The sequence below is a fragment of the Pithys albifrons genome, chromosome 21 (genome assembly GCF_047495875.1).
Source record: "Pithys albifrons albifrons isolate INPA30051 chromosome 21, PitAlb_v1, whole genome shotgun sequence".
In the NCBI taxonomy this organism is placed as follows: domain Eukaryota; kingdom Metazoa; phylum Chordata; class Aves; order Passeriformes; family Thamnophilidae; genus Pithys; species Pithys albifrons.
Window position 1 is genome coordinate 9,142,476 of NC_092478.1, and position 26,786 is coordinate 9,169,261.

Consider the following 26,786-nt stretch of genomic DNA (forward strand, 5'->3'; position numbering starts at 1 on the left):
CCTGGTGCAGTGCCCAGTGCCAAGGCTGGATGCTGATGCTGGTGCCCAGAACAGTGCCCGGTATAGATGTCAGTGCTCAGTGCCAAGGCTGGATGCTGGCGCCCAGTGCCAGATGCTGGTGCCCAGTGCTGGCACCCAGTGCCTGATGCCACTGCCTGGTGTGCAGTGTCTGCTCTGGGTGCGTGGTTCCCAATGCCTGATGTTGGTGTCCATGCCCAGCATACTGTGCTTGGCCCTGGTGCCCAGTGCTGATGCCGTGCCCGATGCCAGGCGCTGTTTCCGATGCCGGTGCTGATGCCAGTGCTGGTGCCCAGTGCCTGGTGCCTGATGCTGTGGCTGATGCCAATGCCGATGCCAATGCCGGTGCCGGTGCCCGGTATCGCTGCCGGTGATGCCGAGTGGCCGCCCCCCCCCCGCCCCCCGGCCCGCCCCGCCCCGGGGCCGCCCCCGCCCCCGCCGCTGCTATTTCTGCTAATCCGCGGCGGGGCCCGGCCGTGCCCATCGGCAGCCGCCGCTCCCGGACGGCGCCCGGCGCCGCAGCCATGGTAAGGCCGGCGGGGACGGGGAACCGGCCTGGGCTGTCCCGCAGCGCCACGCACCGTGGCACGGGCCCGCAGCCCGGGCCCGCTCCCGCTGCCCTCCGTGAAGGTGACGGTGCGCGGGGGCGGAGCGGGCCGGGGCCGCCGGTGCCGCAGCGGAGCGCGGGGGGGACACGGGCAGCGGGGCAGCACCTGCGCGGGCCCGGCGGGCAGCAGCCCCGGGGGAGGCGGGGGTCGGTCACGGGCCCCTCACCGGGGCATCGGGGCGGGCAGCGCTCGGGAGCGTCACCTGCGTGTCCCCGCGTCCTGCGCTTCCCCCGCGATGTCCGTGCGTGGGCAGTGGGGGCTGCTCTCGGGTGGCTCCGTGCCGAGCATCGGTGCCCAGCAGGGTTTTTGGCAGGTCCCCGGGCTGCGGCGCTGGTGGCACTGCCAGCCTGGCCGGGCCCTCGGCGGGGACCGTCACACGCACGGAGCCGGCTCTGCACTTACCGGCAAGGTCCGGAGCCGCCACTGGCATTGCCGGCCCGCGGGAGCTTGTCCTGCATTCCTCGTCCCGCCTCACCCCTCCGCGGCGGTGGCAGGTCCCCAAGAGCCGCTCGGCAGGGCCACGTCCCCGCAGGGACCTCCAGCCACTCGGCATGCCCAGGGTGGGGATGGGGACGGAGGGCTGTGGCCGTGGCTCGCGTGGCACCGGGGTTGTGGCCGCTGGGACCGGTGCCCTTGGTGGGGACCGCTGCGGCCGCCCGTCCCCAGCAGCCGCCGTGGGAACCAGCCCGGCACATTCCTCCGGAGCTGGACGCAGTGAAAGCAGAGGAAGGAGGGCGGCTGGCGGAGCGTGTCGCAACGGAGCGCCTTCCCGACAGGCTCCGAACTGTGGCTTTGGGATGCACAGATCCAGCCTTGGAACATCTGTGCGGGGGACGACAGTCATAGCTGGGTACCGGGAGGGAGCTGGGCTGCCTTCTCTGTGCGCGTGGGGTGAGCTGGGCTGGGGGTGGTCTAGAAAGACCCCCAGAGGCGGAGCAGGTGCCCCCCGACAGCGGTGCCACATTCCTCTGTCCCCAAAGCAGTTTGTAGCTAGGCCGGAGAAAAGGAATGAAAAACTGTCTCCCGGCACTGGGTGGGCTGGCTCTTGCCCGTCCCCACGTGCTGAGGTATCACCTTGTTTCCAGCCCGGACACTCCCCGGCTCACGGTGAGCCACAGGGTATGGTCCCATCCGGGGTCCCCATGCAGGTGCTCACAGGTCCTTCAAGCTGGAGGATTCCCTGCAGGAATGGGCTGGAGCTGCTGCACCAGGGGATGTGGCTGTGGTCCCACGTGCTCACCTGCTTGGTGCTGACACCCCGCCCAGAGCGGGGACTGGCACTGCTGCCAGCCCTGCATCCAGAGGGTGCCCAGCACCCTGCTCCTCTTACAGCGGTTCCAAAACTGTTTCCCGATGGGACGCTGCTGATGAGTGAGAGGGGAGAGCTGGAGGTCCCAAACTCCATTCTCCGGTGGGAGCATCCCGTGCACCCAGAGACAGGTTGGAGCAGGTACAGCCCACGTTCTGGCTGTCCTGGGGAAGAGTCACGCTGGTCCTGGCAGTGTTGGACTTCGGTGGGGGCCACCGTGGTCTTGTTCCGTGTTGGTTGGGTGCCTGTGGGACGGCGTTTGTGCCTGGGATGCTCAGCCGTAGTGCCACAGTGGAGCAGCAGTGCCGTGCTGTGGGTGGCACACCTGGGTGTCACTTTAACACGGGCTGGGGACACCCCGGGCAGACTGGCGGTGCGGACAGCACCTCGCTCTGGTGTTCCCTTCCTCTCTCCGTAGAAAGAGTCTGGGAAAACCCACCCTATGGGAATGTGGTGCTCGGTGGAAAGTTGCTCAGGGGCAGCCGGTGGCTTTCCTAGCTCAGGCTGTCCCCGCGTCCCCCTCTGCCGCAGCCCTCGGGCTGTCACCGTGCGGGGACGGTGCGATGCAGAGTGACAGGCGGGGAGGAGGCAGCTCGTGTGCCACCTCGCCGGGCTGCGAGGCCGGTGACAGCCCGGGTGTCAGGCCGGCGTGCGCGCAGCCGGGTGTGTAATCTGCTTACGGGGGCACTGGCGCAGCCCCAGGCTCTCGCTGCCGTAAATCCCTGCTCCTGCCGGGAGTGCGGGGTGGGACACTTGGAAAGCGGCCGAGCGTCCCTGGATCGCGCCTGAGCTGCTCTGATGCATCCCGACAATGCATCAAGGTGAATCACCGTCCCTGGTGACCTCGGGGTGACAGCTGAGGAACCCTGGCTGCCACCCATGGCTCCTCCTGGGGCACTGTTAACCCTTCGCCTCCCAGGGATGAGCCGGGAAAGCCGAGGAAGGATCGCTGGAGCCTGGGATCTCTGTGGTGGGCAACGCTCCTGTTCTCCCACTTCAGGGCTGAGTCCTTCCCAGCCAGGCCCAGCTCGAGCAGGAACTTGGAGCCGTGTGGGGAAGCTTTAATCGTCAGGTGCAAAAGTGTGGAGTTTTAAACAGCTTTCCATGAAAAATTGAGGTTCTCCCCTCAAAGAGGCTGTGGAGCCCTGCCGGGAGGCTGCAGGATGACCCAGGGTGGGGAGGGTGACAAAACGTGCTGGAACTGGGATGGAGGAGGATTTTGTCCTGGGATGGAGCAGGTTTTTGTCCCAGGGTGGAGGAGTTTTTTGTCCCGGGATGAAGAGGGTTTTTATGCTGGAACAAAGGTGTTTCCAAGGACTGAGTGTCCTCCTGGGCTGTAGCCAAGCTGCGTGCTCAGCTCAGGGTTGCTGGTGGTGATGGTGATGGTGGTGGTCCCGCAGCTACTCAGGACCTGCGTTGCCACCTCCTTGGCCAACGGTGCTTTGATGGTCCTTGAAATCTCGACAGCCGAGCGGGAGCAGGGCTTGGCTCTGCCCCGGGGGTCCCTCTGCCCCCCTGTGCCCCTCAGCACCTGCAGGGGCCGTGCTTGGCTCCTGGGTGCCGTGGGCGCCCGGCGCGGAGCCTGCCCAGGGTGGAGTTATGCTAATGTTGCTCCCCATCCCTCGGCACAGCCGGGGCCACTCGGCATCTTCTGCTGGCCACGGGCGACACCGGCTGTGCCATGGCCACCTGCCCCGAGCTGCAGCCTGGGCAAGAGGTACAGGGGCACTGTCCCTCCCCGGCCGGGCGAGAGAGAGGGCAGAGGGGATGGGGGGACTCCACAGCCACTACTCCGTCTCAGGGACAGCCTTGCTGGGCACTGCGCTTGCTGCAGGACCCCCAAGGAAGTGGCTCAAACCTCTCCTGCGATGCTGCACGGCCGAGGCCATCGGCTTCGCCAGGGTGGGGGCGAGGGGCTGCCCCAAAGGGCTGAGCCCCGAGGGAAGGAGCGGCAGCGGGGCTGGAAGAGCTCGGAGGTGGTGGTGGCATCATCTGCCATCGCTGTGTGCCCCCGGCCGGGCTGTGCTGTGGTGGGCGCTGGAACTGAGCCACGCCCGATCAAGGTCGGTGAGGAAGAGAATGCTGCGCTCACACAGACCCCCCGAGCAGTCGGGACCCTCTGGGGGAGAGAAGGGCACGGGGGGTCCTGCAGCCCCTGCCATGGGAGCGCCTGCTGTCCTCCAGCCTGGCACGGTGTCCGCCCGTGCTGGTGGCCGCGGGGGCAGCGGGACTTGGGAGCAGCGGGACTGTGGGGCAGCAGGACTGGGGGGCAGGGGAGCGGGGGGCAGCGGGAGCAGGGGACAGCCGTGCGAGCGCTCAGCCCCGGCAGCGCCGTGACCTTGTTTCCAGCCCGTTAATTCCGCGCATCTCGCCTTTGCCGCCGGCACCGCTGCCCGCCCCGCCAGCGAGCGGGCACACGGCGTGGGGGGCACACGGCGTGGGGGGCACACGTGTCCCCATGAAGGGCTCTCGCCTTGATCTGGGGGGGGTCACTGACCCCCAGCTGCAGGTTCAAGGGCCCGCCGTGCCCCTTGTTTGGGAGTCTCGCTGCTCATCGGTCTGGGGTCCCCTGGCAGCTGCCGTGGCAGGAGCTTGGGGACCTTGGCAGAAGGGCTTGATCCCGCGGGCGCTGCTGCCGGACATGCCCTTGGGAACGCGTCTCCTCCCGTCAGTGCTTGTAAACAGGATGTGGAGCCATCCCAATGCCGGCGTCCCCCTCCTTCGTCCCTGCCCCGCCGCCCCACAAGGCCACCAGCTCGGGGGTCGCTGTGCCTGACCCCCCCAGCCCCTCCCTGGGGCTGCTGCCTGCACCTGCTCCAGGCTGGGCACAGCCAGGGGAAGGAGGAGTCGGGGTCCTGGTGACATCGGTGGGCCCGAGCCCCTGCCCTGGCTGTCCTCTGGGACAGCAGGAACAGGAGTGTCTTGTCCGTCGCCCATGCTGAGACCCCACAAGAGGGCAGGTGGGGGGCACAGGCAGAATTTGGCTGCCATCTGCCTGCCCGCTGCCTCCAGCCTCACCGCCACCTCCTCTCCCGCTGCTCTAAACCACTTCTCGGTGTCTCTCCCTCCTCCCTGGCACCCCCTCCCCACCCTTCCGGCAGGCCATGGGGTACGTGGGGGTCCTGGCTACCCCAGAAGACCCCGAGGAGCGGCAGGGTACGCAGGGGGACAGTCCCCACCCCTGTCCCCCGGAGCGCCAGGAGCTGGCTGCCGTCCCCACGCCACAAGCTGTAAGAGCCCGGGGTACACAGGACCATGGCTGTCCCCACTGCCATCCCCAGGGCTGTCCCCAGCGCTGTCCCCAGGGTGGTGGCTCGTCCCCTGGGGTGGCCGTGTCCCTCCTCTGCTCCCAGTCCTGCCACCCTTAGGCTGCATGTGTCTGGCTGCTGTGGCTTGGGGGCTCGTGATGCTGAGTCGGGTGGTGCCATCTCGGGCTGATATTGCCACCATCAGTGTCACCTCCTCCCTTGGTCCCCAGATAAAGCGTTTCCTGAACCAGGACTCAGACGAGGCTGAGCTGACCCAGTTCCTGCGGGATTGCCCACCCACTGACAGCCCCAGGAAGGTGGAGCCCCCAGAGAGCCGGCGGGAGCCCGGCCACCCCCTGGGCAGCGTGGGCAGGGTCCCCACCGACGAAGCCACCGACGAGAGGGACAGCAGGATCTTCTCCCGCTCTCGGCCCTTGGATACCCAGCAGCACATCGCGGCCCCCCCGCCCCCCAGCCCCAACCGCCCACGGAGCCCCTGGGGGCAGCTGGACCCCTACGACTCCTCCGAGGTGCAGGATGTGTCTGTGGGGAGGGGCGTGGGGCGGCACACACGGGGTGAGGGGCTGCAGGAGTCACGGTGGAGGGTGTTCCCCTCCTGCAGGTTTGGGGCAGGAATGGCCTCACTCTGTGATGCTCCAATCCCTGGGGATTCTTGGCGGTTGGGGAGGGAAAGGGATGGAGAGTGGGATGGTGGTGTGCCCTGTCCCACGTCCCCTGTGCCCGCAGGATGACAAGGAGTACGTGGGCTTTGCCACCTTGCCCAACCAGGTGCATCGGAAGTCGGTGAAGAAGGGCTTCGACTTCACCCTCATGGTGGCAGGTACGGGGAGTTGAGCCTGGGCTGGAGGTGCTGACCCCACAGAGTGGGGTGTGGGGGTTGTACTGGCAGCTCCCCTCGTTCTTGTCTCCTTTCTCCAGGGGAATCTGGGCTGGGCAAGTCCACGCTGGTCAACAGCCTCTTCCTGACGGACATGTACAGGGACCGCAAGCTGCTGAATGCTGAAGGTGAGGGGGGGACAGTCACAGCCCAGATGGGGTGTCCTGGTGACATGTGGGGGTGGCAGAGCCCCGTGATGCCCGTGGGGGGCTGCAGCCTCTCTCCCTGCCCAGCTGGGCTCCTCTGAAGCCACATGTGGCCCATTGCCAGCCACCTGCTGGCACTGGGGTTAACTCCAAGGCAGCAGGGACCCCCCTGCCCAGCACGGGGACCCCCCACAGGGGTTTTGTACCCACTGGGAAAACAAGCCCTGGCTTGTTGGGAATCGGCTGGAGTGGCAGCAAATCCAGGAGGTTCAGGACTGTCGGGGTCCAGGGCACGGTGCCGCTTCAGCTGCAGCCAGTTTTGGAATTAAAATGGCCCAAACTTGCCCAGATCCCCAGGAGTTCAAGGGGTTTGTTTGATTTGTTTCCGTTGCTTGGAATGAAAGCCAAAGAACACAATTCAGCAGGAGCATCCTTTGGGATGCAGGGACACAGAGAGGTCCTGGGGGTGAAGGGGCACAAGCAGCCTGTAGTTGTGGGGTCACACATGGGGGTACAGAGACCCCTAAATGCTCCCACAGTGATGCCCAGCCCCAGCAGATCCCTGTGCTGCCTGGGGTGGGGCCCTGGAGGGCAGGTGGCACAGCCACCAAGGGATGGGTGGACCATGGCATGGAGCATCACCTCTTGGGCTGGACCACGGTGTGTGTCAGGGGTGACCCAGCAAAGCCACCCTGGGATGGGGAGACACCTGGGGGGCTGCAGCATCTCCCTCTGTCACCCCCCCTTGCCTCTCACCTGTGGTGTCACCCCCCATTAATGTGTCTCCCACCGTCCCAGAGCGCATCACACAGACGGTGGAGATCACCAAGCACGTGGTGGACATCGAGGAGAAGGGGGTCAAGCTGCGTCTGACCATCGTGGACACGCCGGGCTTTGGTGACGCCGTCAACAACACCGAGTGGTGAGTCCCCTGAGGGTGGGGGGTCTCCCCAGGGCAGGGGATCTCCCCAGGGTGGGATGCTGAGCCATGAGACATGTTGAGGTGGGGGCACAGGGGTCCCGCAGAGGACTCGGCAGTCACCTCGCTGTCCCCGCAGCTGGAAGCCGGTGGCCGACTACATCGACCAGCAGTTCGAGCAGTATTTCCGTGACGAAAGTGGCCTCAACCGGAAAAACATCCAGGACAACCGTGTCCACTGCTGCATCTACTTCATCTCGCCCTTCGGCCACGGGTACGGGCAGCCCCTGCCTGCGCTGCCGGGGGGCGGGGGTGGGAAGGGACTCGGTGAGACGGGGCTCAGCGGGGCCGGGGAAGGAGGGGCTCGGTGGGACGGGGCTCAGCGGGGCCGGGGAAGGAGGGGCTCGGTGGGACGGGGCTCAGCGGGGCCGGGGAAGGAGGGGCTCGGTGGGACGGGGCTCAGCGGGGCCGGGGAAGGAGGGGCTCGGTGGGACGGGGCTCAGCGGGGCCGGGGAAGGAGGGGCTCGGTGGGACGGGGCTCAGCGGGGCCGGGGAAGGAGGGGCTCGGTGGGACGGGGCTCAGCGGGGCCGGGGAAGGAGGGGCTCGGTGGGACGGGGCTCAGCGGGGCCGGGGAAGGAGGGGCTCGGTGGGACGGGGCTCAGCGGGGCCGGGGAAGGAGGGGCTCGGTGGGACGGGGCTCACCGGGCTCCCCCCGCAGGCTCCGGCCCCTGGACGTGGAGTTCATGAGAGCCCTGCACCAGCGCGTGAACATCGTGCCTGTGCTGGCCAAGGCTGACACCCTGACCCCCGCCGAGGTGGAGCGTATGAAGAACAAGGTAAGGGGAGATCGGTCCAGCCTGGAGGCGGCCCAGCAGGTCCCTGGGGGTTGAGGTGTCCTGAGGTCTGGGGGTTCCTCACTTGGCTGAGGGTTCTGTCCATCTCCTGCCTCTTCTTTGCCCTGGCTGCGCTCTGGAGGACTCTGTTGACCCCATGGACACCAAGGATGTCTCTGGGGCTCATCTTAGAAGGGTTTGGGGTGTCCATGACATCCAGCCTGGGGGCAACAGGCTTTTCGGGAACAGTGGCACTGTGAGGTGCCTCCCACCCCTCCCTGAGGGCCAGAGCCCTGCCTTGAGGGGACTGTTTGCCTCCAGATCCGGGAGGAGATCGACCACTATGGCATCCGCATCTACCAGTTCCCTGAGTGCGACTCTGACGAGGATGAGGAGTTCAAGCTGCAGGACCAGGCGCTGAAGGTGGGTTTGGCTCCTCCAGCTGCGTCCTTGGAGGGACAGAGCCCCATGGCCAGGAGGACACATCATCCTGGGGTGCCTGTAGGACTCTTTGAGGCCACACAAGCTCTCCAGCAGCTCCAGCATGGAGGGCTGGTACATATCACACTGTACAAACACATCACCAAGATTCCACAGGTGCCACCAGCTTAGTGGGATGGGGCTGGGGGTGGAGAAGCCCATGCCATGACCTCTGTCATCCCCCTTGGGGCTCTCCACAACCAGGACCTTGGGGTATCTTGGCAAATGGATGGTGGACACAGCAGAGAAGGTGCATGTGGAGGGATGAAGGTGCATGTGGAGGGATGAAGGTGCATGTGGAGGGATGAAGGTGCATGTGGAGGGATGAAGGTGCATGTGGAGGGATGAAGGTGCATGTGAAGGGATGAAGGTGCATGTGGAGGGATATGGGCCATGGCAGACAGGACTGAGCCCTGCTGACCCCCCACGCTCTTGCAGGAGAGCATCCCCTTCGCTGTCATTGGCAGCAACACGGTGGTGGAGGCCAAAGGCCGGCGGGTCCGAGGGCGCCTCTACCCCTGGGGCATCGTGGAAGGTAACGCTGGGCTGTCCCCAGTGCTCCTGTGGGGACGGGGACATCACCCTGTCTCTGCACTGCCCAGCTCTTGGGGGATCTGGGGAGACACCACAGCCCCCTGACCTCGGGCTCCCCCGCAGTGGAGAACCCGTCCCATTGCGACTTCGTGAAGCTGCGGACGATGCTGGTGAGGACCCACATGCAGGACCTGAAGGACGTGACGCGGGAGACCCACTACGAGAACTACCGCACGCAGTGCATCCAGAGCATGACGCGCATGGTGGTGAAGGAGAGGAACCGCAAGTACGGGGCCGGCTCTCGGCGTCAGGCTGGGCAGGGAGGTGGGGGGGTGTCCTCTCCTTGAGGTGACCCCAGCCCACCGCCGGTGGTGGTTTCGGAGGGTTGGGGTTGTGTGCAGGTCCGTGAAGGGTTGGGCAAGAGAGCCCCGGTGATGTGGGGGGACCTTCCCTGTGCCACTGGGCCAGGAATAGCTGGAGGGGAAGGTTCAGAAGCGAGGGGGACCCTCAGGGCTGGGTTGGTCTTAGGTGTGGTTACCCCAGCGGTGAGGGGGACACGATGGCCCCCGGGGCTGTCTGGGGTAGTGAGGGGCACCCTGCATCTCCCCAGGGCTGGGCTTGGTGTGGGGGAGATGTTCCAGCAGTGAGGGGGACCCTGCATCTCCCCAGGGCTGGGATTGGTTTGGGGGAGATGTTCCAGCAGTGAGGGGGACCCTGCATCTCCCCAGGGCTGGGATTGGTTTGGGGGAGATGTTCCAGCAGTGAGGGGAACCCTGCATCTCCCCAGGGCTGGAATTGGTGTGGGGGAAATGTTCCAGCAGTGAGGGGGACCCTGCATCTCCCCAGGGCTGGGCTTGCTGTGAGGGAGATGTTCCAGCAGTGAGGGGCACCCTGTATCTTCCCAGAGCTGGGGCTGGGGTGGAGGAGATGTTCCAGCAGTGAGGGGCACCCTGTGTGCCCCTGGGGCTCGGGCTGGGGCTGTGCCCTAGCAGCAAGGGGCACCCTGTGTTCCCTCTGGGCTGGGTATGACTCAGGGGATGCCCCATCAGGGAGGGGGATCCTGCATCCCCCTGGAGCTGGTTGTGGGATGGATGTTCCAGCAGTAAGAAGATCCCTGCAGGCTCCAGGGCCAGAGCAGGAGCCAAACAAACATCCAGGCTGGGACTCTGCTCCCAGGCCAGTTGGATTCAAGGCATCCACATCTCCCTTAGCCAGCCCAATGTGCTGAGCATGGGACCCTCCAGCTGGGGAGTTGGAGCATTGTTGGAGCGAGTGGAGGCTCTGAGGGTCGTGGGGGGCTAGATCAGCGGTCTAGGGGGGCTGTCAGTGGCTATAGGCACCTCTATAGGCACCTCTAAATGGTCTCTCCATGCGTGCCCCGGGGCAGGCGCCATCCCTGCGTGCTGAGGCTGTGCTGCGGCGACTGCTCGGCCGACTGAGCCGGGACCGGCCGGGGCCGCGCTGGGGCCCCGCCCTCCTCCCCCCGCCATCCCGCTGCCACCCCCTGCCATCCCCCTGGCCCCTCTATAAAGTACTTGTTGGTACCCAACATTGTCTTGGTCCTTCTGTGCCCGTGCCAGGGCCGGGCAGCCGCCCTCGGGGCAAGTCGGCCCTGTGGCCACCCACTCTGGCCCTGTGGCCACCCACTCATGTCCCCAAACTGCCCTTGGAGTGCCAGGAGGATGCTGTGTGCTGGTGGCACCCAGGGTTGGGGAGATGTGGCACCAGCTGGTGGCACCAGACCCCCCAAAGGCTGCCCAAGGGAAGGGGACCCCCATCGTAGTGCCCTGCTGGGGCTGTGATTTTGGGGTGCAGACAGGCTTTGCTGGGATGGCGAAGCTGCTCATCCCGTTGCTGGGGCCTGGCTCCAGCCTTGTCCTGCTGCCAAGGGTGGAAGGAGCTCCATGTGCTCCCTGCCGTGTCCCCCCAGGGTGAGGAGCCGTGACAACAGGCAGCGACTTCCAAAGCACCTCAAAACGTGGCCAAACCCCGTCCCTTGCCCTGGCACAGCCCCCTGGCACTACCTGACCCTGCGGGGCAGGGATGGCCCATCCTGCCAGTGCCACATCCACTGTGTCCATCACCAGAGGGGCTGCACGGCGGTGGCACGTGGTGGTGGCACGTGGCAGCACGTGTGACCCCTGCCAGCCCATCCGGGTGTCTCAGCCGTGTTGCCACCCGCGGGGGTGGCACGTGGCATCCAAAGGGATGGGAGGGAGAGCTGGTCCCTCCCAGAGCCGCGGGCATGGCAGAAGCCATTGATTGGACTGGCTGCATCCTGTGAGGTGGGGTGGCCCCAGGGGGATGCCCATGGCGTTCTCCAGCAGGAATGGGGTTGAACTGCAGCTGAGGCTTGGGAAAAGGGGCGTGGAGCATCCCTGGGCTGGCTGGGCACACCCCAGGTGCCCATCCTGCAGTGGGGCTGTAGCCAGGGGAGATGCTGAGGTTACAGTGTTTTGAAGCAGCAGAATAAATACCAGGCCAGGAGAGCCCAATCCTGGTGGGATGCTTCCCAAAATGGGAAGGTGTGGAAGGAATCCCTGGGTCCCCCTTGACTTTGGCATGTTGGAGTGCTGAGGTTTGGGAGGATGCCTGGAGCCTTCTCACATCCCTCTTGCCTGGGAAAAGGCCTCTTGTGTTGGTGGCCTGGAGGCTCAGGGGTGGTGCAGATGGGTGCTGGACACTGCAGGGTTTGGGGTATCCATGGGGGAATGTCTCCCAGGGGGGCTAGGGCAGCATCCTCACCTCCTCTCTCTGCCCACAGCAAGCTGACACGGGAGAGCGGCACAGACTTCCCCATCCCCGTCATCCCCCCAGTGCCAGATGTGGAGACCGAGAAGCTCATCCGGGAGAAGGACGAGGAGGTGAGTGTGGGGAGGGCTCAGCCCCCCAGTCGCCCCTTCCCCCTTTCTCCAGCCCCAGCCATGGCACAGCTGGCAGGGGCCCCCCTTCCTGCAGCATCCCAGCAGATGCTGCTCCTCGGGCCAAGGGTCAGGAGGTGTTGAGGGGCATCAGAGGGTTCCCCCACCCACCTCTTGCTGATCCCAGTCTGCCTGAGATGCCTGACCCAAATATATCTCCATGGAAGCTGGTGTGGCTGGAGGTGCCGGCACCCCCCACGACCCCTGCTCTGCTCCCTTCCAGCTGCGGCGGATGCAGGAGATGCTCCAGAAGATCCAGAAGCAGATGAAGGACTCACACTAGCCCCTTCCTCCTCCTCCTCCTCCTCCTCCTCCTCCTGGCCCCCAGATCAGAAATGTTTACATCACGCTCCATCCCGCCCGGCCCCGCTGCCAGACTCGGTACCAACACCGCACCCGCCACCTTAAAGCTGCTGCGGTATCGCCTTATCCACCGCCCAGCGCCGGCCCGAGGGGACAGCAGGGGACAGCCCGCCCGGCCTGGGGGTCCTCTGCCCCGGTGGCCCCCCCGCACAGGGGACAGCTTTGTCCCCTAAGCTTTGTTTTTCCCTGCCCCCCGCCCCCCTCCTGCCAGCCTCCTCTCTGTGTCGTGTCCCCTGTCCCCGTGTCACCTCGGGCTGCCTGCTTACAGCATTCACGCTCGGCTTGGCTCTGGCTTAAGGGAGGAGGGAAGGGGGGGAACTGCTGCCAGCCCCTCCCAACCCCCCGACTGCCCTGCTGGGGGCACAGGGTGGCTTGTTGCCTTGGTTGGCACGGAGGGACAGCAGGTCCTGGGGCACAAAGGGGACCAAAGGGATGGAGGGGCAGCCCCCACCCTGCTCGTGCCAGCACCAGTGCAAGGGGGACTGAAGCTTGGTGGTGTCCCTGTCCCCACCACGTGACACCAGTGCTACGGCACAGGGAGCACTGAGGAAAATCATGGTCCCTGGGGACAGTCCCTTGAACCCAAAGCAGAGGTTGGGTGCCCAACCCAGAACCCCCTCGATGGTGGCCCTGTAAAGCAATAATGACTGTCCTGCACCTGTGGCACCTCTCACCCCCTGGCCAACAGCGTTGCCCTTTGCTGGTATTTCGGCCCCTGGTGCCACTTGCTTGTCTGTGGTGTCTCTGTGTGCTCAGGATGTCCCTGTCCCTGCTGCTTCCTGGCAGAGCATCCCTGTGTGTTCTCCAGTGATGTCCCCACCCATGTTGCTTCCCAGTGAAGCACTGCTGTGTGTCCCCATGCTGTCCCCATGTCCCCCATGCTGTCCCCATGCTCCCCCATGCCGTCCCCATGGTGTCCCCATGTCCCCCATGCTGTCTCCATCAGTGTTGCTGCCCCATGGAGCACTGCAGCATGTCCCCCCAGACTCTCCCCATCCGTGTTGCTTTCCCTGTGTTCTTGTGTCCCCCCAGGATGTCCCCATCCATGTTCCCACCCTGCAGAGCACTGTGTTGTGTCCCTGTGTCCCCCCAGGATGTCCCCAGTTGTGTTGCTTCCTGACAAAGCACCACTGTGTGTCCCCAGGGTGAGCCTGGCCCACACCTCCCAGCATCCCTGGGAGCTGAATCCAGCTCCCTGCTCCCTCTGGGTACGGGGAAAGAGAAAGGAAAAGGGGTGCCAAGGATGTGGGCAGAACTGGGAGCACTGGGAGCTCACTGGCAGGGGGTGTGTCCTGTCCCCATCAGGGCCACCCGAGCTGGGGTCCCCCAGGTGGGCTCTCCTCTGGGTTTGGCTGGTGGGGGCTTTGTCCAAATGAAGCTCAGGGTGGGTCATCTGGCATGTGCCCCCCGTGCCAGCCAGGGGGTCCCTTGGCCCCTGTGGGCAGGGCCCCCCCGGGCAGGGTATATTAGTGCTTTCCTTTTTTTAATCTCGCTATTTTCTTACAGAAGCCCCTCCCTTGGCATGACGGTCCTAGAGGCGTTTGTTAACGGCAGAGTATAGGTTTATAAATTCTTATAGAGATAGTGGAAATATTTTTATCCCTCCACAACTGTTCTCAATAAATACGGCTGACCCGGCTTGTCTGCAACCCCGAGTGGCTTCTGCACCAACAGGGGACACCTGGGCATCCCCCCCCGTCCCTGGGCATCCCCCCCGTCCCTGAGCATCCCCAAATACCCCCCTCCCTCCCCCCCCCCAGTCCCTGGGCATCCCCCCCAGTCCCTGGGCATCCCCCCCGTCCCTGGGCATCCCCCCCGTCCCTGGGCATCCCCAAATACCCCCCTCCCTCCCCCCCCCAGTCCCTGGGCATCCCCCCCAGTCCCTGGGCATCCCCCCCAGTCCCTGGGCATCCCCCCCGTCCCTGGGCATCCCCCCCGTCCCTGGGCATCCCCCCCATCCCTGGGCATCCCCAAATCCCTGGGGATCCCCCCCCCCCAATCCCTGGGGATCCCCCCCCCCCAATCCCTGGGGATTCCCCCCCCGTCCCTGGGCATCCCCCCGTCCCTGGGCATGCCCCCATCCCTGGGCATCCCCAAATACCCCCCTCCCTCCCCCCCCCCCCATCCCTGGGGATCCCCCCCATCCCTGGGGATCCCCAAATCCCTGCCCCCCCGCCCCTGGGCATCCCCAAATCCCTGCCCCCCCGCCCCTGGGCATCCCCAAATCCCTGCTCCCCCCCAATCCCTGGGGATCCCCCCCCGTCCCTGGGCATCCCCCCGTCCCTGGGCATCCCCCCATCCCTGGGCATCCCCCCATCCCTGTTTCCCCCCCCCCCCCCCTTCCCCTGTCCCTGGGCATCCCCCCATCCCTGGGCATCCCCAAATCCCTGCCCCCCTGTCCCTTGGCATCCCCAAATCCCTGCTCCCCCCCAATCCCTGGGCATCCCCCCCGTCCCTGGGCATCCCCCCATCCCTGGGCATCCCCAAATCCCTGTTTCCCCCCCCCCCCCCCTTCCCCTGTCCCTGGGCATCCCCCCATCCCTGGGCATCCCCCCATCCCTGGGCATCCCCCCATTCCTCGGCATCCCCAAATCCCTGCTCCCCTCCACATCCCTGGGCATCCCCCCACATCCCTGGGCATCCCCCCACATCCCTGGGCATCCCCCCACATCCCTGGGCATCCCCACATCCCTGGGCATCCCCACATCCCTGCTGTGTCTGGCTGGGAGTGTGTCGTGGTTTAAACCCCAAGGACACTCCAATGAATGGCTGTATTATTTCTCTCTGCTAAAATGGCCAAAGCACTTCCCAGGAGTTTCCCAGATTCCTTGGCAGAGAGCGAAGGCCAGGCTGCACTTCCCTGCTCTCTGCACCACCCAAGACACACTGGGTTTGCTTTTCCATCAAGGTGATGGAGCAGCTGATGGGTTGGAGGGAAGTGGGGTCACCCAGTGGGGCCGTGGGAACCTCCTGAGGTTCAGCCAGGCCAAGAGAAAGGTCAAGGGCCAGCACAGACTGAAGGATGGATGGGTGGGTGGGTGGATGGATGGGTGGGTGGGTGGATGGATGGATGGATGGATGGATGGATGGATGGATGAATGGATGGATGAATGGATGGATGGCACTGAGGTGACAAACAGCACATGACCTGGACATGTGCACTGGCAATCCAGAAAGCCAAGTGTCTCCTGGGCTCATCCCCAGCAGTGTGGGCAGCAGATGAGGGAGGGGATGCTCCCACTCTTCTCTGCTCTGCTGAGTCCCGTGGAGCTGCTTCCAGCTCCAGGGTTGCAGCACAGACAGGTCCAGAGAGGCCACCAAAATGGTCTGAGGTGGTCTGTGGTTCCCACTATGGAGTAGAGCTGCCTGTGGGGAGCTGCCAGCCCCATCCACTGCCTGCTGCACCTTCTCCCCTTGCTGAGGGTCAGACATGGGGCAGGACACCACCCCCAGAGGGTCCTTCCCTCCTTTACTAGCACTGTCTCAGTCCCACTGTGCTTCACCCAGGATGCTGAACTCCCCCTGGGACTAGAGATGCCAATTCCTGCTACTCACCAGGCCAAAACCACCATCCCAAACATCAACCCTCTTGTCATCAACATGGAAACAGAAAATGTGCCTCCTCAGGTGGAAGCAGCTCTCAGGTGGAAGGCTGGGTACATGAACCTCCCACATCCCACCCTGGCAGCTCCATGACAAGTCCCCTGCCTGCACTCCCTCCCCAGAACACCCAACAGAGCCTCTGGTTTTGTCCTCTTTGGCTTCAGACTGGCAGATTTACTTGGTTCCGCTTCTCTCTAGAGCATAAAACCCGGTGCTGAGGCCCCAGTGACAGCCCCAGCTGTGCCCACCCTTCATTCCATCTGATTTTTATCACACCTTTAAAAATAAAAATTCCCAAACCCACTCAAACCCAGCCCTCCTAAGGCAGAGACATTTCCACACTGCAAATGCTTTCATTTCCTGATGTCCTATTTTAGTTTTCTCACCAGTGCTGGCACTGGTTGCAGACATCCATGCTGGAGCTCCAGCCAGACTTGGAGGGAGGGAATAAAGGTTTCTTAGAGCTGAAAAGGCCTCTCACCTCCTTCCTTGGGCTGTGCCATCCATGTCTGACACCTAATGAAACCTCAGTTGTATCAGTTCCCTTCCCTAACCAACTTCCCTTCCCTAACCAACTCCCCTTCCCTCTCCCCTTCCCTCTCCCCTTCCCTCTCCCCTTCCCTCTCCCCTTCCCTCTCCCCTTCCCTCTCCCCTTCCCTCTCCCCTTCCCTCTCCCCTTCCCTCTCCCCTTCCCTCTCCCCTTCCCTCTCCCCTTCCCTCTCCCCTTCCCTCTCCCCTTCCCTTCCCTCTCCCCTTCCCTAATCTTCCCTTCCCAACCCTTCCCTTATTTATTCCTTACATTGTTACCCTCCCTACGGGAGACCCCCTGCGGCCCCACCTTTTCCCACTCTTTTTAAATCCAGAAGCCAAGGCTCTGCCTCCGGCTCCTTCCCCTTCTCTTCTTGTGCCTCTTCTCCCCTTGTCACATCCATTCCCGGCGCCGCCTCTCCCGGCTCCGGGGGAGCCACAGCAGTCACTCTGATTGCACCCGGTGCCAGCTGCGTGCCTGGAGCTGCGGGCTGGGGCGTGCCAGGCCTTCCCCTCTCCCTGGAAACCTGCGGGGGGTTTGGGATTCAGTGTCTGAACGCATCCCATGGATGCTCCTGATGGAGCAGGTACAGCCTTTGTGACTCCACTCACGGCTCGGTGAGTTCAGAGATGACAACTTGAGATTAGCTCAGTTGGTTCAAACTTGGCTGTATTAATGCCAAGCTCATGGGTTCAATCCCCTGTGTGGGCCATTGACTTAAGAGTTGGACTCGATGATCCTTGTGGGTCCTTTCCAGCTCAGAATAGTCTGGAATTCTGTGAACTTGAGGATCATCCTTATACACAGTAAACAAAACCCCCATTGCTGTTGTGCTGCTGCTGCTCCTGCCTCCTGCAAGGGCAGCTAAAACATCCCACAATTACCTTCCAGACAGGAAATGGGCCACAGAGTGAATCCTCCTTCCAGCTCTGGAAGATAAATATCTTCAGCACCTTCGTGGCTTTTCTGTTCCCCATGGCTGGAGTGGAAAGACCAGACCAAGAGCTTGAAATATTTTTCAGGCTGAGGGTGTTCCTCTTGAGAAGAGAAGGCTCCAGGGAGATTTCAGAGCTCCTTTCAGTGCCTAAAGGAGCTCCAGGAGAGTTGGAGAGGGACCTGGAACAAAGGATGGAGGGACAGGACAAGGGAGAATGGCTTCCCACTGCCAGAGGGCAGGGTTAGGTGGGATATTGGGAAGGAATCCTTCCCTGTGAGGGTGGGCAGGCCCTGGCAAAGGGTGCCCAGAGAAGCTGTGGCTGCCCCATCCCTGGGAGTGCCCAAGGCCAAGTTGGACAGGGCTTGGAGCACCCTGGGCTGGTGGGAGGTGTCCCTGCCCTAGGCAGAAGGTGGAATGAGATGGTCTTTAATATCCTTTCCAACCCAATACCCCCAGGGATGGATTAGAAAGAGAAGGGATAGATGGTCTGTACAAAAGCCTGTGGATGGGCAGATTTTCCACAGTTCCTGGTCCATACTGTGCTGCCCCAGGGTGCCAGGGGGGCAACAAGAGCCTGGGCTGCACCAATGTCCCCACCAGGTTGGTGGCACAGAAAGCAGAGATGCCCAGTCAGTGGGAAGGGTGGGGGTGTGCTGGGATTTTGCTCCATAAAGACACCTATTGATGCCACCTATTGCCACCCAGCATGGCCTGGCCAAGGCTCTTCATACCCTGGGTGTGGACAGAGAAGCCCAGCACCATCAGCCATGCTGTCTGCTGGTCCCCAGGGTTTGGGGAGTACTTTTGGATTCCTTACAGATGAGGACCCCCAGACTCAGACCCTGGAACACACACACTGGCTGTGGTGGGCATGGGAGAACAGGCCAGGGACAGGAGATGGATGGGTGCAACTACAGCGTGGTCTTTAACTGCAGAAGAGCCCACCTGTGTGGCTGTTGATTCTGGGAAGCTCCATGAGATGTGTTCACTGACACAGGACACTGTTTCTGGAGCTTCCATGAGAATACTCAAGTTCTGATGTGTTTTGGCAATATAATCCCCACACCACATGAGACCCACCAAGAACACGCAGTGGGACCTGCCAATGTGCTGAGAAGCTTGGCAGAATTGTCCATCCCTCCCCTCACTGATGATGCCACTAGTGATGTCAGCATGAAGTACAGGGACCAAGCAGAAATGACAGTGGAAGGCTGGGCTGATGCTGATGGTCTCCTGTGGAAGTGGACCAGGTGCCCCTGTCCTGGGTCTCCATCCAGGACCATGGGCAGAACCTCTCTGTGTCAGCTGTCCTTGGAGAAACAGCACCATCTATTTGCAGCACTGCTGTACGAGAGGAGAGATGACAAGGTGGCCTCCATGGCTGGGCTGAGGGTCCCACCCTGGAGCCACGGGGTTGGTGCAGCATCCTCTGCTGTCCTGGGTCAGGCTGGGGCACCCCTGACCTCCAGCCCCTCCTGCAGCCCACGGGTGACACCTGGTGCTTGCTCAGTTCAGGGCTGTGAGTGGGAGTTACATGAGGTGTGTGCAGGAACCAGAGAGGGAGAGGCACTGAGGGGTCTGCAGGAAGCTCAGGCAGCCCCAGGCTGGGGGCTTACACCTCAGGTTTGGCTCTCTTTCCAAACCTTCTGTCCTTCTGCTCCCACACCTGGACACAAAGACACCCACCCTGAGGTCCACATGGGTCTCAGCCCCTTCCCCACATTTCCCCACAGCTGCCTTGGACAGAAGTCAGCCCACTGGGGTCCCAGAGCTGGCTGGGTGGGCAGAGGTCCCAGGAAGGTGTTGGCCCCATAGGACCAAGGGGGAGAAAGCCAGCCCTGCTCCCAGCTTGGCTCCAGCTGGGAAGCTGTGCCCAGCCCAGCCCATCCTCCAAAGCCAGCCCAGCACCCCTCACCACTGGACCCCCACATACTCTGAGTGACAGAAATGACCACCCCTTCCAGCTTTACCACAGACCTGGGAGCAATGAAGAAGATCTGCTTTATTACACCTGCTGGGGAAAGGGCACAGAGGGTGGTCTGGGGCACCTGAAGGTCTTGTGGAGCAACTGCTACTTCCTTTTGCGTTTGGTGTTGGCTTTGATCAGCTGCAGCCCCTGCTTCTTGATGTCTGCCCGGCTGGGGATGTAGTCGTGGTCTTCTTCTTCCAATTCCAAGGAGTCTGGAGGGGAGAGTGGAGAGGAGGGGGTGGGGAGGGTCTGAGGGCCATCTCTGCTGTGTCCATGTCTCTGGCAGAGCCAGCATGTTTTGGGGGGCTGGTGGGATTCTGGAGAGCCCTCCTGCCAGGCACTGGGACTTTTCCAACCCAGCATCCCAAGATGACCTGCAGGACCTGGTGATGACACCACTGTGGCCCATGTCCAACAGTGCTGGGACTTCCCATAAAGGTCTGGAGCTACAGGGTGGTGGGCAGAACTGCTGCTTTGCCAAAAAAAGGTGTGCTGCCAAAAGCTCTTTGTCTTCTCCAAGAGCATTCACAAACACTGGTTATTCTTCACAACCAGACAATTTTGAAGATAGGAGATGCTCTGTTTGCCCCACAGCATCTCTCCTTGTTCCTGCTGTGGCTTGATGCTCATCACTCCCCTGTCTGCCTTCCTTCTCCCACATCCCCACCTAAAACCACCACCCATGCTCGAAGCCTTGGGGACAGCCAAGGTCAGCCCCAGGATCTGGAGGCAACTCATGGGTTGGGGTGTGCTGGGACAGTGGGGGACAGACAAGGACCCCCAGAAGTTCCAGCAGGCAGAGGCTGGGACAGTCCCTGTGGGATGTGTCCCTGCTGTGCTCTCCTACCAGGGACTGCAGTGTCTGCATCCTCAAAGGAAATCTTCAGGTTCTGCGTTTCACCTTCTGTTGTTTTCTCCAGAAGATTTCTGACCTTCTCAAAAGTCTGTGAAAGACACCCCGGGTTAACTGCTGAAGGGAAGGGGGTGTTACAACCCAGGGGGTGCCCCACCTTGAGGGGGAACACCCCACAGTGCCATCTAGGGCTGAGCTGCTCCATGGCTCTTCCCTGTGGCTTCCTCCATCCTCTGGATGAGGAAGAATGATGTGGATGGGCCTGTGAGCCCTGTGTGGGTCCCCAAGGACACAGCAGGGATGGAGGGACAGACCTTACTGCTCTTGTCATAGGTCTGAGCCTCGGCAGGGCGGTCCAACATCCGCTGCTTCAGGTACTGCAGCTTCTCCTCACACTGCTGGAGCTTCTCCTCCACCCCCATGGCCTTGCCAGGCGGCTCCTGGAGGGACAGAGAGAAGAACCACCTTGGTGGGGGGAACACCTCGAGGTGCTGGTGGCTGCCCTGGGTGTCACTGTGCTGTCCCACCCCACTGGGTCTATGCTGCCCCCAGAGCCTCGTGGGCACCTGGCCAGGCATGGTGATGCCCTGGAGGCGGATGAAGAGGTTGTCGATGCTGTTTTCAAACTCGATGAGTTGCTCCTGGTTCCTCATCATCTGGTCTCGCATCTGCTCCAGCCGAGCCTCTTCCCGCTGCAGGTTCATCCTCAGCTCCTCCTCCTGCAGCCTGGAGCCAACCACACACCTCTTCAACTGCACAGGGGTGCAGAGACACCCCAGATCTACAGAGACACTCCAGATGTGCAGAGACACCCCAGATCTACAGAGACACCTCAGATCTACAGAGACATCCCAGAGCTGCTGCAGAGACACCCCAGATGTGCAGAGACACCCCAGATCTACAGAGACACTCCAGAGCTGCTGAGACACCCCAGATGTGCAGAGACACCCCAGATCTACAGAGACACTCCAGAGCTGCTGAGACACCCCAGATGTGCAGAGACACCCCAGATCTACAGAGACACTCCAGAGCTGCTGAGACATCCCAGACCTGCAGAGACACCCCAGATGTGCAGAGACACCCCAGATCTACAGAGACACTCCAGAGCTGCTGAGATACCCCAGACCTGCAGAGACACCCCTGATCTGCTGAGACACCCCAGACCTGCTGAAACATCCCAGATCTACAGAGACACCCCAGATCTACAGAGACACCTCAGATCTGCAAACACCCCAGATCTGCTGCAGACACTCCAGATGTGTTGCAAACCTTCTGAGGTGTCCCTCCTCGTCCCCACTCTTCAACTGCAGAGCAAAATTGCTGTTTGCAACCCAACTCCCTGCTGCTGGCATCACTTCCCATGCCAGGCAAGGAGCAAGGGTACACCTGGGGCCACAGTGGGAGCTTTGGGTGCTCTGCCAGGAGCCGAGCTGGGTGATCACCCTGCTCAGAAAACCCCCTTGGTATGGGAGGGGTGGGTGGCTACAGGGGAGTGGAGGTCAGGGTGCCTGTTGGGACATGTGCCCCCCAAGGATGGTGGCCTGGTTGGCACAACTGTCCCCAGGCCAGCAGCACCTGGTTGTGTTGAGGGGCTCCTGGAACTTCAGTTTAGCCTGCTTCAACTCCAGCTCCTTGAGCATCTGCTTCAGCACCCGCTTCTGCTTCTTGCACTCCTGGATGTGCTGCTCCAGGTCCCCCAAGGTCTTCTGCTGTTCCAGGAGGCTGCCAGGGATGTCCTGCCCAGGGGAGAGCAGGAGGGCTCTGCCCATGGTGCTGCTGCTGGGCAGGGCCTAGGCCACGGCCTTGGGGGGGTTACAGCTACAGTCTCATGCCATGGAGCTCCATGTGCCCTCCAAGAGGGGCTTTGGGGGGCTCCAGGGAGAGGGGAGCAGAGAAACAAGCTGAGCAGGGAGGTCTCAGCTCTCCAGCACCTGAGCAGCCCCAGGTTGTACCAGAGGTGGTTTTCACATTACCCAAAGGCAGGAGCACTTCAGGGCAGCCTTTGCCTTCTCCATCTTGTCGTTCACAAAGGCTTCATGCTCCATCTTAGTCGTGGTGTCCTCCACATTTGCACCTGGGGTGGGAGGGGAGCAGCAGGGAAGGATGGGCCTGTGGCATTGCCCACAGCCCACCCCCTGCACCCCGCCAGGCACTCACCCACCAACACATCTGAAGAGCCCTGGTCTTGGTCTGCAGAGAGCATGGACACGACTTGCTGCAGGGACATTCAGCGTCACCCCCAGCTGCTGGCACCTAGGGCAGCCCCCCAGCCCCGGGGGGCTCAGCACTGCTGGCTGCCACCTGCCCACAGCTCTGGACCCCCAGCTCACCTCTCTCAGCTGCCTTTCATTTTCTGTCTCCTCCTCGAGGCTCTTGACGTGTGCCCTCTGCTCAGCCAGGGACTGCATCCTGAGAGTCCTCTCCATGAGAACCTGCGGCCCTGCCTCGGCCATGAGTTTCTGGAGCACAAGAGAGGAGGGAGAAGTTGCTGCCAGAGTCAGTTGGAGCTTTCTTCAGATTGGCTATTAGAGTTAAGTGTTGTTTTAAGACTGGATATTGGGAAGGGACTCTTTGCAGTCATGGTGGGCACGCCCTGGCATAGCTTGGACAGAAGAAGCTGCAGCTGCCCCATCCCTGGAAGTGCCCAAGGCCAGGTTGGGTGGGGCTTGGAGCAATCTAGTCTAGTGGAAGGTGTCCCTGCTCATGGCAGGTGGTTGGGATGAGACGAGCTTTTGTGTCCCTTCCAACCCAAACCATTCCATGATTCCATGATTTGTGAGCTTCTGGGATGGCCAGTGTCAAAAACTACCTCCTTTCATGCAAACAGGCTAGGAAGGAAGCTGGGGAAGGAGGGCTGGGGCATGGAGCAAGCTGCCTCCACCATGGCTGGGGCTTCAGGCAGGCTGCCCCTGGCCCAAGAAGGAGACCCAGGAGGAGCTATGGAGGCATCTGGGTGCTGTGGGCAACTCCAGCTCCATCTCTTATGGAAGGAAGGCTTCCAGGCCTGGGAATGTGTTCTGTTTGTGGGCACTGGAGGGTGGGAAGGGGCCCCAAGGTCCATCTTACCCTGATCACATCAGCAGCTTTGAGGTTTTGCCGAGCTGTGAGCTCCTCATTGTACATCACAGTCATGCCATACATGAGGTTAAGGTATCGAGGAGCGTAGAACAGCTCCTGGGACACAGAGACCATGGCACATCACCCACTGAGCCCAGAGGTGCCCTGTGCTGTGACAGGGGCTGGGGGGGAGCAGGAGGGCTGCACCAATCCAGGAGGGCGTCCTCTTGGACACAGCCCCTTGGGCACCTCGTGCCCTTCTGGGGGGAGCAGGTGGGATGATGGCACAGTGAGTAGGAGCTCACATTCTTCAGCATATCCTGCACCTGCAGGTACAGGTTGGTCACTCTCTGCCCAGTGTGAATTTTCATGAGCATCTTCTCAATGTCGTTGCCCAGCTGGCGAATCGCCTGGGGCACACACGGGGGGGGGGGGGGGGGGGGAAGACACCAAGTGACTCCGTGTGCCTTGCCTGGTGCCCACCTTAGGGGGCAGGATTAAACCCCACTGTGGGTGTTGTCACACCAGGAAGGGCTCCTGGGTACCTGAAACTGTGGCTGCTGCATCCTGTCATCCATCTCAGCCTCCTGCAGCTGCTGCAGAAACTTCTGGCGCTTGTCCCTGGCTTGACTCCACTGCTTCACCTGGTGCAGGAGCATGTCACACACCTTCACCTGGTCATTGACCAAAGCCTCCAGCCTCTTCTGGGCCTCCTGAATGGGCATGTGAGTGTTTAACAGGCTGGATGCTGCAGGAGAAGGGGGTCCTGCCTGGAAAACTCCCCTCAAAGTAGAGCAGGGGACACTCATACATTTGACAGGGTGGGATCTGGAAGAGCTTTGCTGGGGTAAGGCAGAGGTCAACAACTGCTGATGGCAGGGCTGGGCCAGGCTTAGGGACTCTGCATAACACAGACCCAGGGCTGGGGGTCAATAAAATCGATCAGTGCCCCAGATGGATGTTGTCAGAGCGCAGCAGCACCGCTCTGTCCCTGCAAGAGGCCCCCAGGCAAAGGCAGCTCCTCTGTCTCCATGGGCTCATAACCAGGTCACAACCTTGGGACAGGCAGGAAGGGCAGGGACAGCATCTCTCTCTCCCAGGGATGCAGCTGGCCCCCATAGGAACCCAGGCAGTGCCAGGGTGGGACAGCCAGGATGTCTGCTGGGGCCAAGGGTTGCTCAAGGGGGGCTAAAGGAGGACCTGCATGAGGGGTACTGTGGTGGAAAGGGACCCATGTGAACACCCTGTCTCACCACAGCAGCCCTGTGGGGCTGTCCTTGTGCTGGCACTACATTCCCCTACCATGTACTGTTCTTCCCAGTGTTCCCAGAGCCCCAGACCCCACGAGCAGCTTGTGCCCACCAGACCCTGCCATCACCTCCAGGTTCTCAGTGGCTGCAGCAATGGCCTGTCCCTCTGCGAAGACATCATTGGTGGGGAACTTGTTGTACTGTGGGCAGGAGAGGGACAAAGGGATTGTCACTGCCAGCCTGGGAATGGTCACATTCTGCTGCTGGGGGAGCTGCTGGTGCAGGGGTACAGCAGGTGGGGCCTGTTGGTACCTTCAGGACAAAGTCCAGGACACGAGTATCCTCCTGCAACGCCTGCTGCAGGCTGGGCAGCAGCTCTCTGTTCAACCGGAGCTTTTCCTCACATGACTGAGAGAAAATCCTCATCCCTTGCTCTGGAGGACATCAGGGAGGTCTCTGGTAATGTGTAGGACGATGGGGAGGGCAGAGCCCCCTGCCTGTCCCCGGGGGGCCAAGGGGCAGCACCTTGCAGGGTGACGAGGTCGCGCAGCTCCCGGCACCGCTGGTCCAGCCCGGCCTTCTGCCCCCGTGTGCCACCAGCGCCCTGCCTGGGGGGCTCCATGCCTGGGCCCACCATCCTGGCCCCGGGTGGGGCAGCCACAGCAGCCCCACTGCCCCGTGGAGGCGTCACAGGGCTGTGACCACCCGTTTCCGCTGTGAAACTGTCACCGTGGCATCTCCAACTGCCGCCGTGGCACCTCCAACCGCCGCCGGCCGCGTGTCCTCTGCTCAGCCATGGCCCCTCTGGGCCTCTGCAGGCAACAGATTAATTAATGCCTGATTAATGAGGGGAGAGAAGGATCCCAGACTTGTTCCCCATCACTGTGGCAACAGCACTTGTCACCTGCCCAGTCATGGACCAGTCACAGAATCACAGAATGACAGAATCAACTGGGTTGGAAGAGACCTCTGAGGTCATCAAGTCCAACCCTTGATCCAACCCCACTGTGATCACCAGTCCATGGCAGTGAGTGCCAATCCATGGACCATTCCAAGCCACACCAGGAACAGGAGGACAATTCCATGGAAAACACATGATCAGGTACACCCAACCACACCAGCAGTGCCCTCCTGGAAGCTGCCAGCTTGTTCAAATGCCCACCTTTGGGAATTCCAGTTAGTTAGCAAGGGAATTATGCTCCTGTTGGAACAGGCACACCCAAACCAGTTACCAATACTGAGCTTTATTTTGATGCTCACCATACATTCTTGCTGAACTGCAAATATGACAAGAAATGCCAGCATGTACATTTATTTGTTGATAAATAAACCCAAGCTCCCTCCAGCAGAGAAAATCCTTAATGTTTGGATTAGCAGGGAAAAGGAAATTGGTTTCCCTGCACCAAGCTCATAAATCAGCTTAGATTATGTTTCTGTAACTCCAGATCTTTAACCTGCAGCCATCCTGTTGTGCTCCAGGTGTTGAACACAGAAAACAAAGAAATTAAAGGATTGTGAAATCAAGTATTAGCGACACAAGATCCTCTGAGGCTCTTACTCAGCATCTCATTCATTTGCATATTTATGAATTGCATGTTAGTTTTAATTGCCAGTGACAAGCTGAATATCAACATGATCTTCAGTGCTTCCTAAAGGATGCAGGGGGAGATGGGCACAGGAAAGCAGCAGCTCAGGGTTGTACCCATGAGGGATCTGCCTGTGCACCCAAAGGTCTCCACGTGGCAAATGCAGCAATTACACCACTAAATTTAAACATCTTGGGGACAGGAGAGAGCATTTTAAAATGGATAGAGTGGTTCAAGAACCTCTGTTTCACCTGCCTCAGCAAAGCTCAGGCTCTAGTGTGGCAAGTCCTTTCCAAACCCTGTGGAAGAAATTGATGCCAGCCTTGCCCAAGCACAGATCAGCATCCCAGGGGAAGCCTTGGATGAGGATCCAGTCCCACAGCACCTCCCTCCTCCTGCTGACTTCCACTCCCCCTGCTGAAATTCTGGAAAATTCACGATGAGTTAAAAGGCACAGAGGAAAAGGTCAGGAGGACAAACCTGAGCTCTGTTTAATTGTCAGGGGGTGAATCACGTGCTCTGCAAGGCAGCAGCAACCAAGGCCCCTCACACACTCACCTGGGAGAGATCTAATCCTTGGCTGGATTTAATCCCCAGCTCCTCACCTGCTGCTCACTATCAGCATGGAAACAGGAATGTAACATTACAGGCTTCCCAAATTCCTGCTGGTTTAACTTTTAGTCACCAAACCATATCTGCTTTGCCTGGTGGTTTGTATTTTTAG

General features: G+C 61.6%; 2 protein-coding genes across 3 annotated transcripts; one reads left to right on the forward strand and one right to left on the reverse strand.

Moving 5' to 3' along the window:
- The first annotated feature begins 460 nt into the window (after positions 1-460).
- LOC139681503 (septin-4-like) lies at positions 461-13,921 on the forward strand. Of its 2 annotated transcripts, none has more exons than XM_071574930.1 (12): positions 461-545; positions 5,414-5,713; positions 5,931-6,024; positions 6,123-6,209; positions 7,026-7,149; positions 7,286-7,420; positions 7,866-7,983; positions 8,302-8,403; positions 8,899-8,995; positions 9,118-9,280; positions 11,759-11,858; positions 12,139-13,921. In XM_071574930.1, exons 1-12 carry the CDS (start codon positions 543-545, stop codon positions 12,196-12,198), a joined length of 1,383 nt encoding a protein of 460 aa, XP_071431031.1. In that variant the 5' UTR covers positions 461-542; the 3' UTR covers positions 12,199-13,921. The 2 variants fall into 2 exon arrangements, with proteins under 2 accessions (XP_071431031.1, XP_071431030.1); XM_071574929.1 differs by lacking the exon at positions 461-545 and adding an exon at positions 3,572-3,652.
- Positions 13,922-19,418: 5,497 nt separating this feature from the next.
- On the reverse strand, positions 19,419-25,098 carry LOC139681746 (coiled-coil domain-containing protein 183-like). Its single transcript, XM_071575388.1, has 14 exons — positions 25,002-25,098; positions 24,789-24,910; positions 24,605-24,676; positions 23,772-23,939; positions 23,532-23,636; positions 23,236-23,343; positions 22,500-22,628; positions 22,327-22,384; positions 22,143-22,243; positions 21,745-21,905; positions 20,736-20,895; positions 20,484-20,609; positions 20,164-20,260; positions 19,419-19,528 (listed from the first exon to the last, which is right to left on the reverse strand). The coding sequence occupies exons 1-14, from the start codon at positions 25,096-25,098 to the stop codon at positions 19,419-19,421; spliced, it is 1,614 nt and encodes a 537-aa protein (XP_071431489.1).
- Positions 25,099-26,786: the final 1,688 nt, after the last annotated feature.

Coding starts and splice junctions, on each gene's coding strand:
- LOC139681746 (XM_071575388.1), bottom strand. CDS start 25,098: ATGGAGCCCCCCAGGCAGGGCGCTGGTGGCACACGGGGGCAGAAGGCC. Junction 23,637..23,771: donor TGCAGCAGCCACAGTTTCAG/GTACCCAGGAGC, acceptor TGTGTGCCCCAG/GCGATTCGCCAGCTGGGCAA. Junction 20,896..21,744: donor GAGCCCCTCAACACAACCAG/GTGCTGCTGGCC, acceptor GGTTGGCTCCAG/GCTGCAGGAGGAGGAGCTGA.
- LOC139681503 (XM_071574929.1), top strand. CDS start 3,617: ATGGCCACCTGCCCCGAGCTGCAGCCTGGGCAAGAG. Junction 5,714..5,930: donor ACCCCTACGACTCCTCCGAG/GTGCAGGATGTG, acceptor CTGTGCCCGCAG/GATGACAAGGAGTACGTGGG. Junction 6,025..6,122: donor CTTCACCCTCATGGTGGCAG/GTACGGGGAGTT, acceptor TCCTTTCTCCAG/GGGAATCTGGGCTGGGCAAG.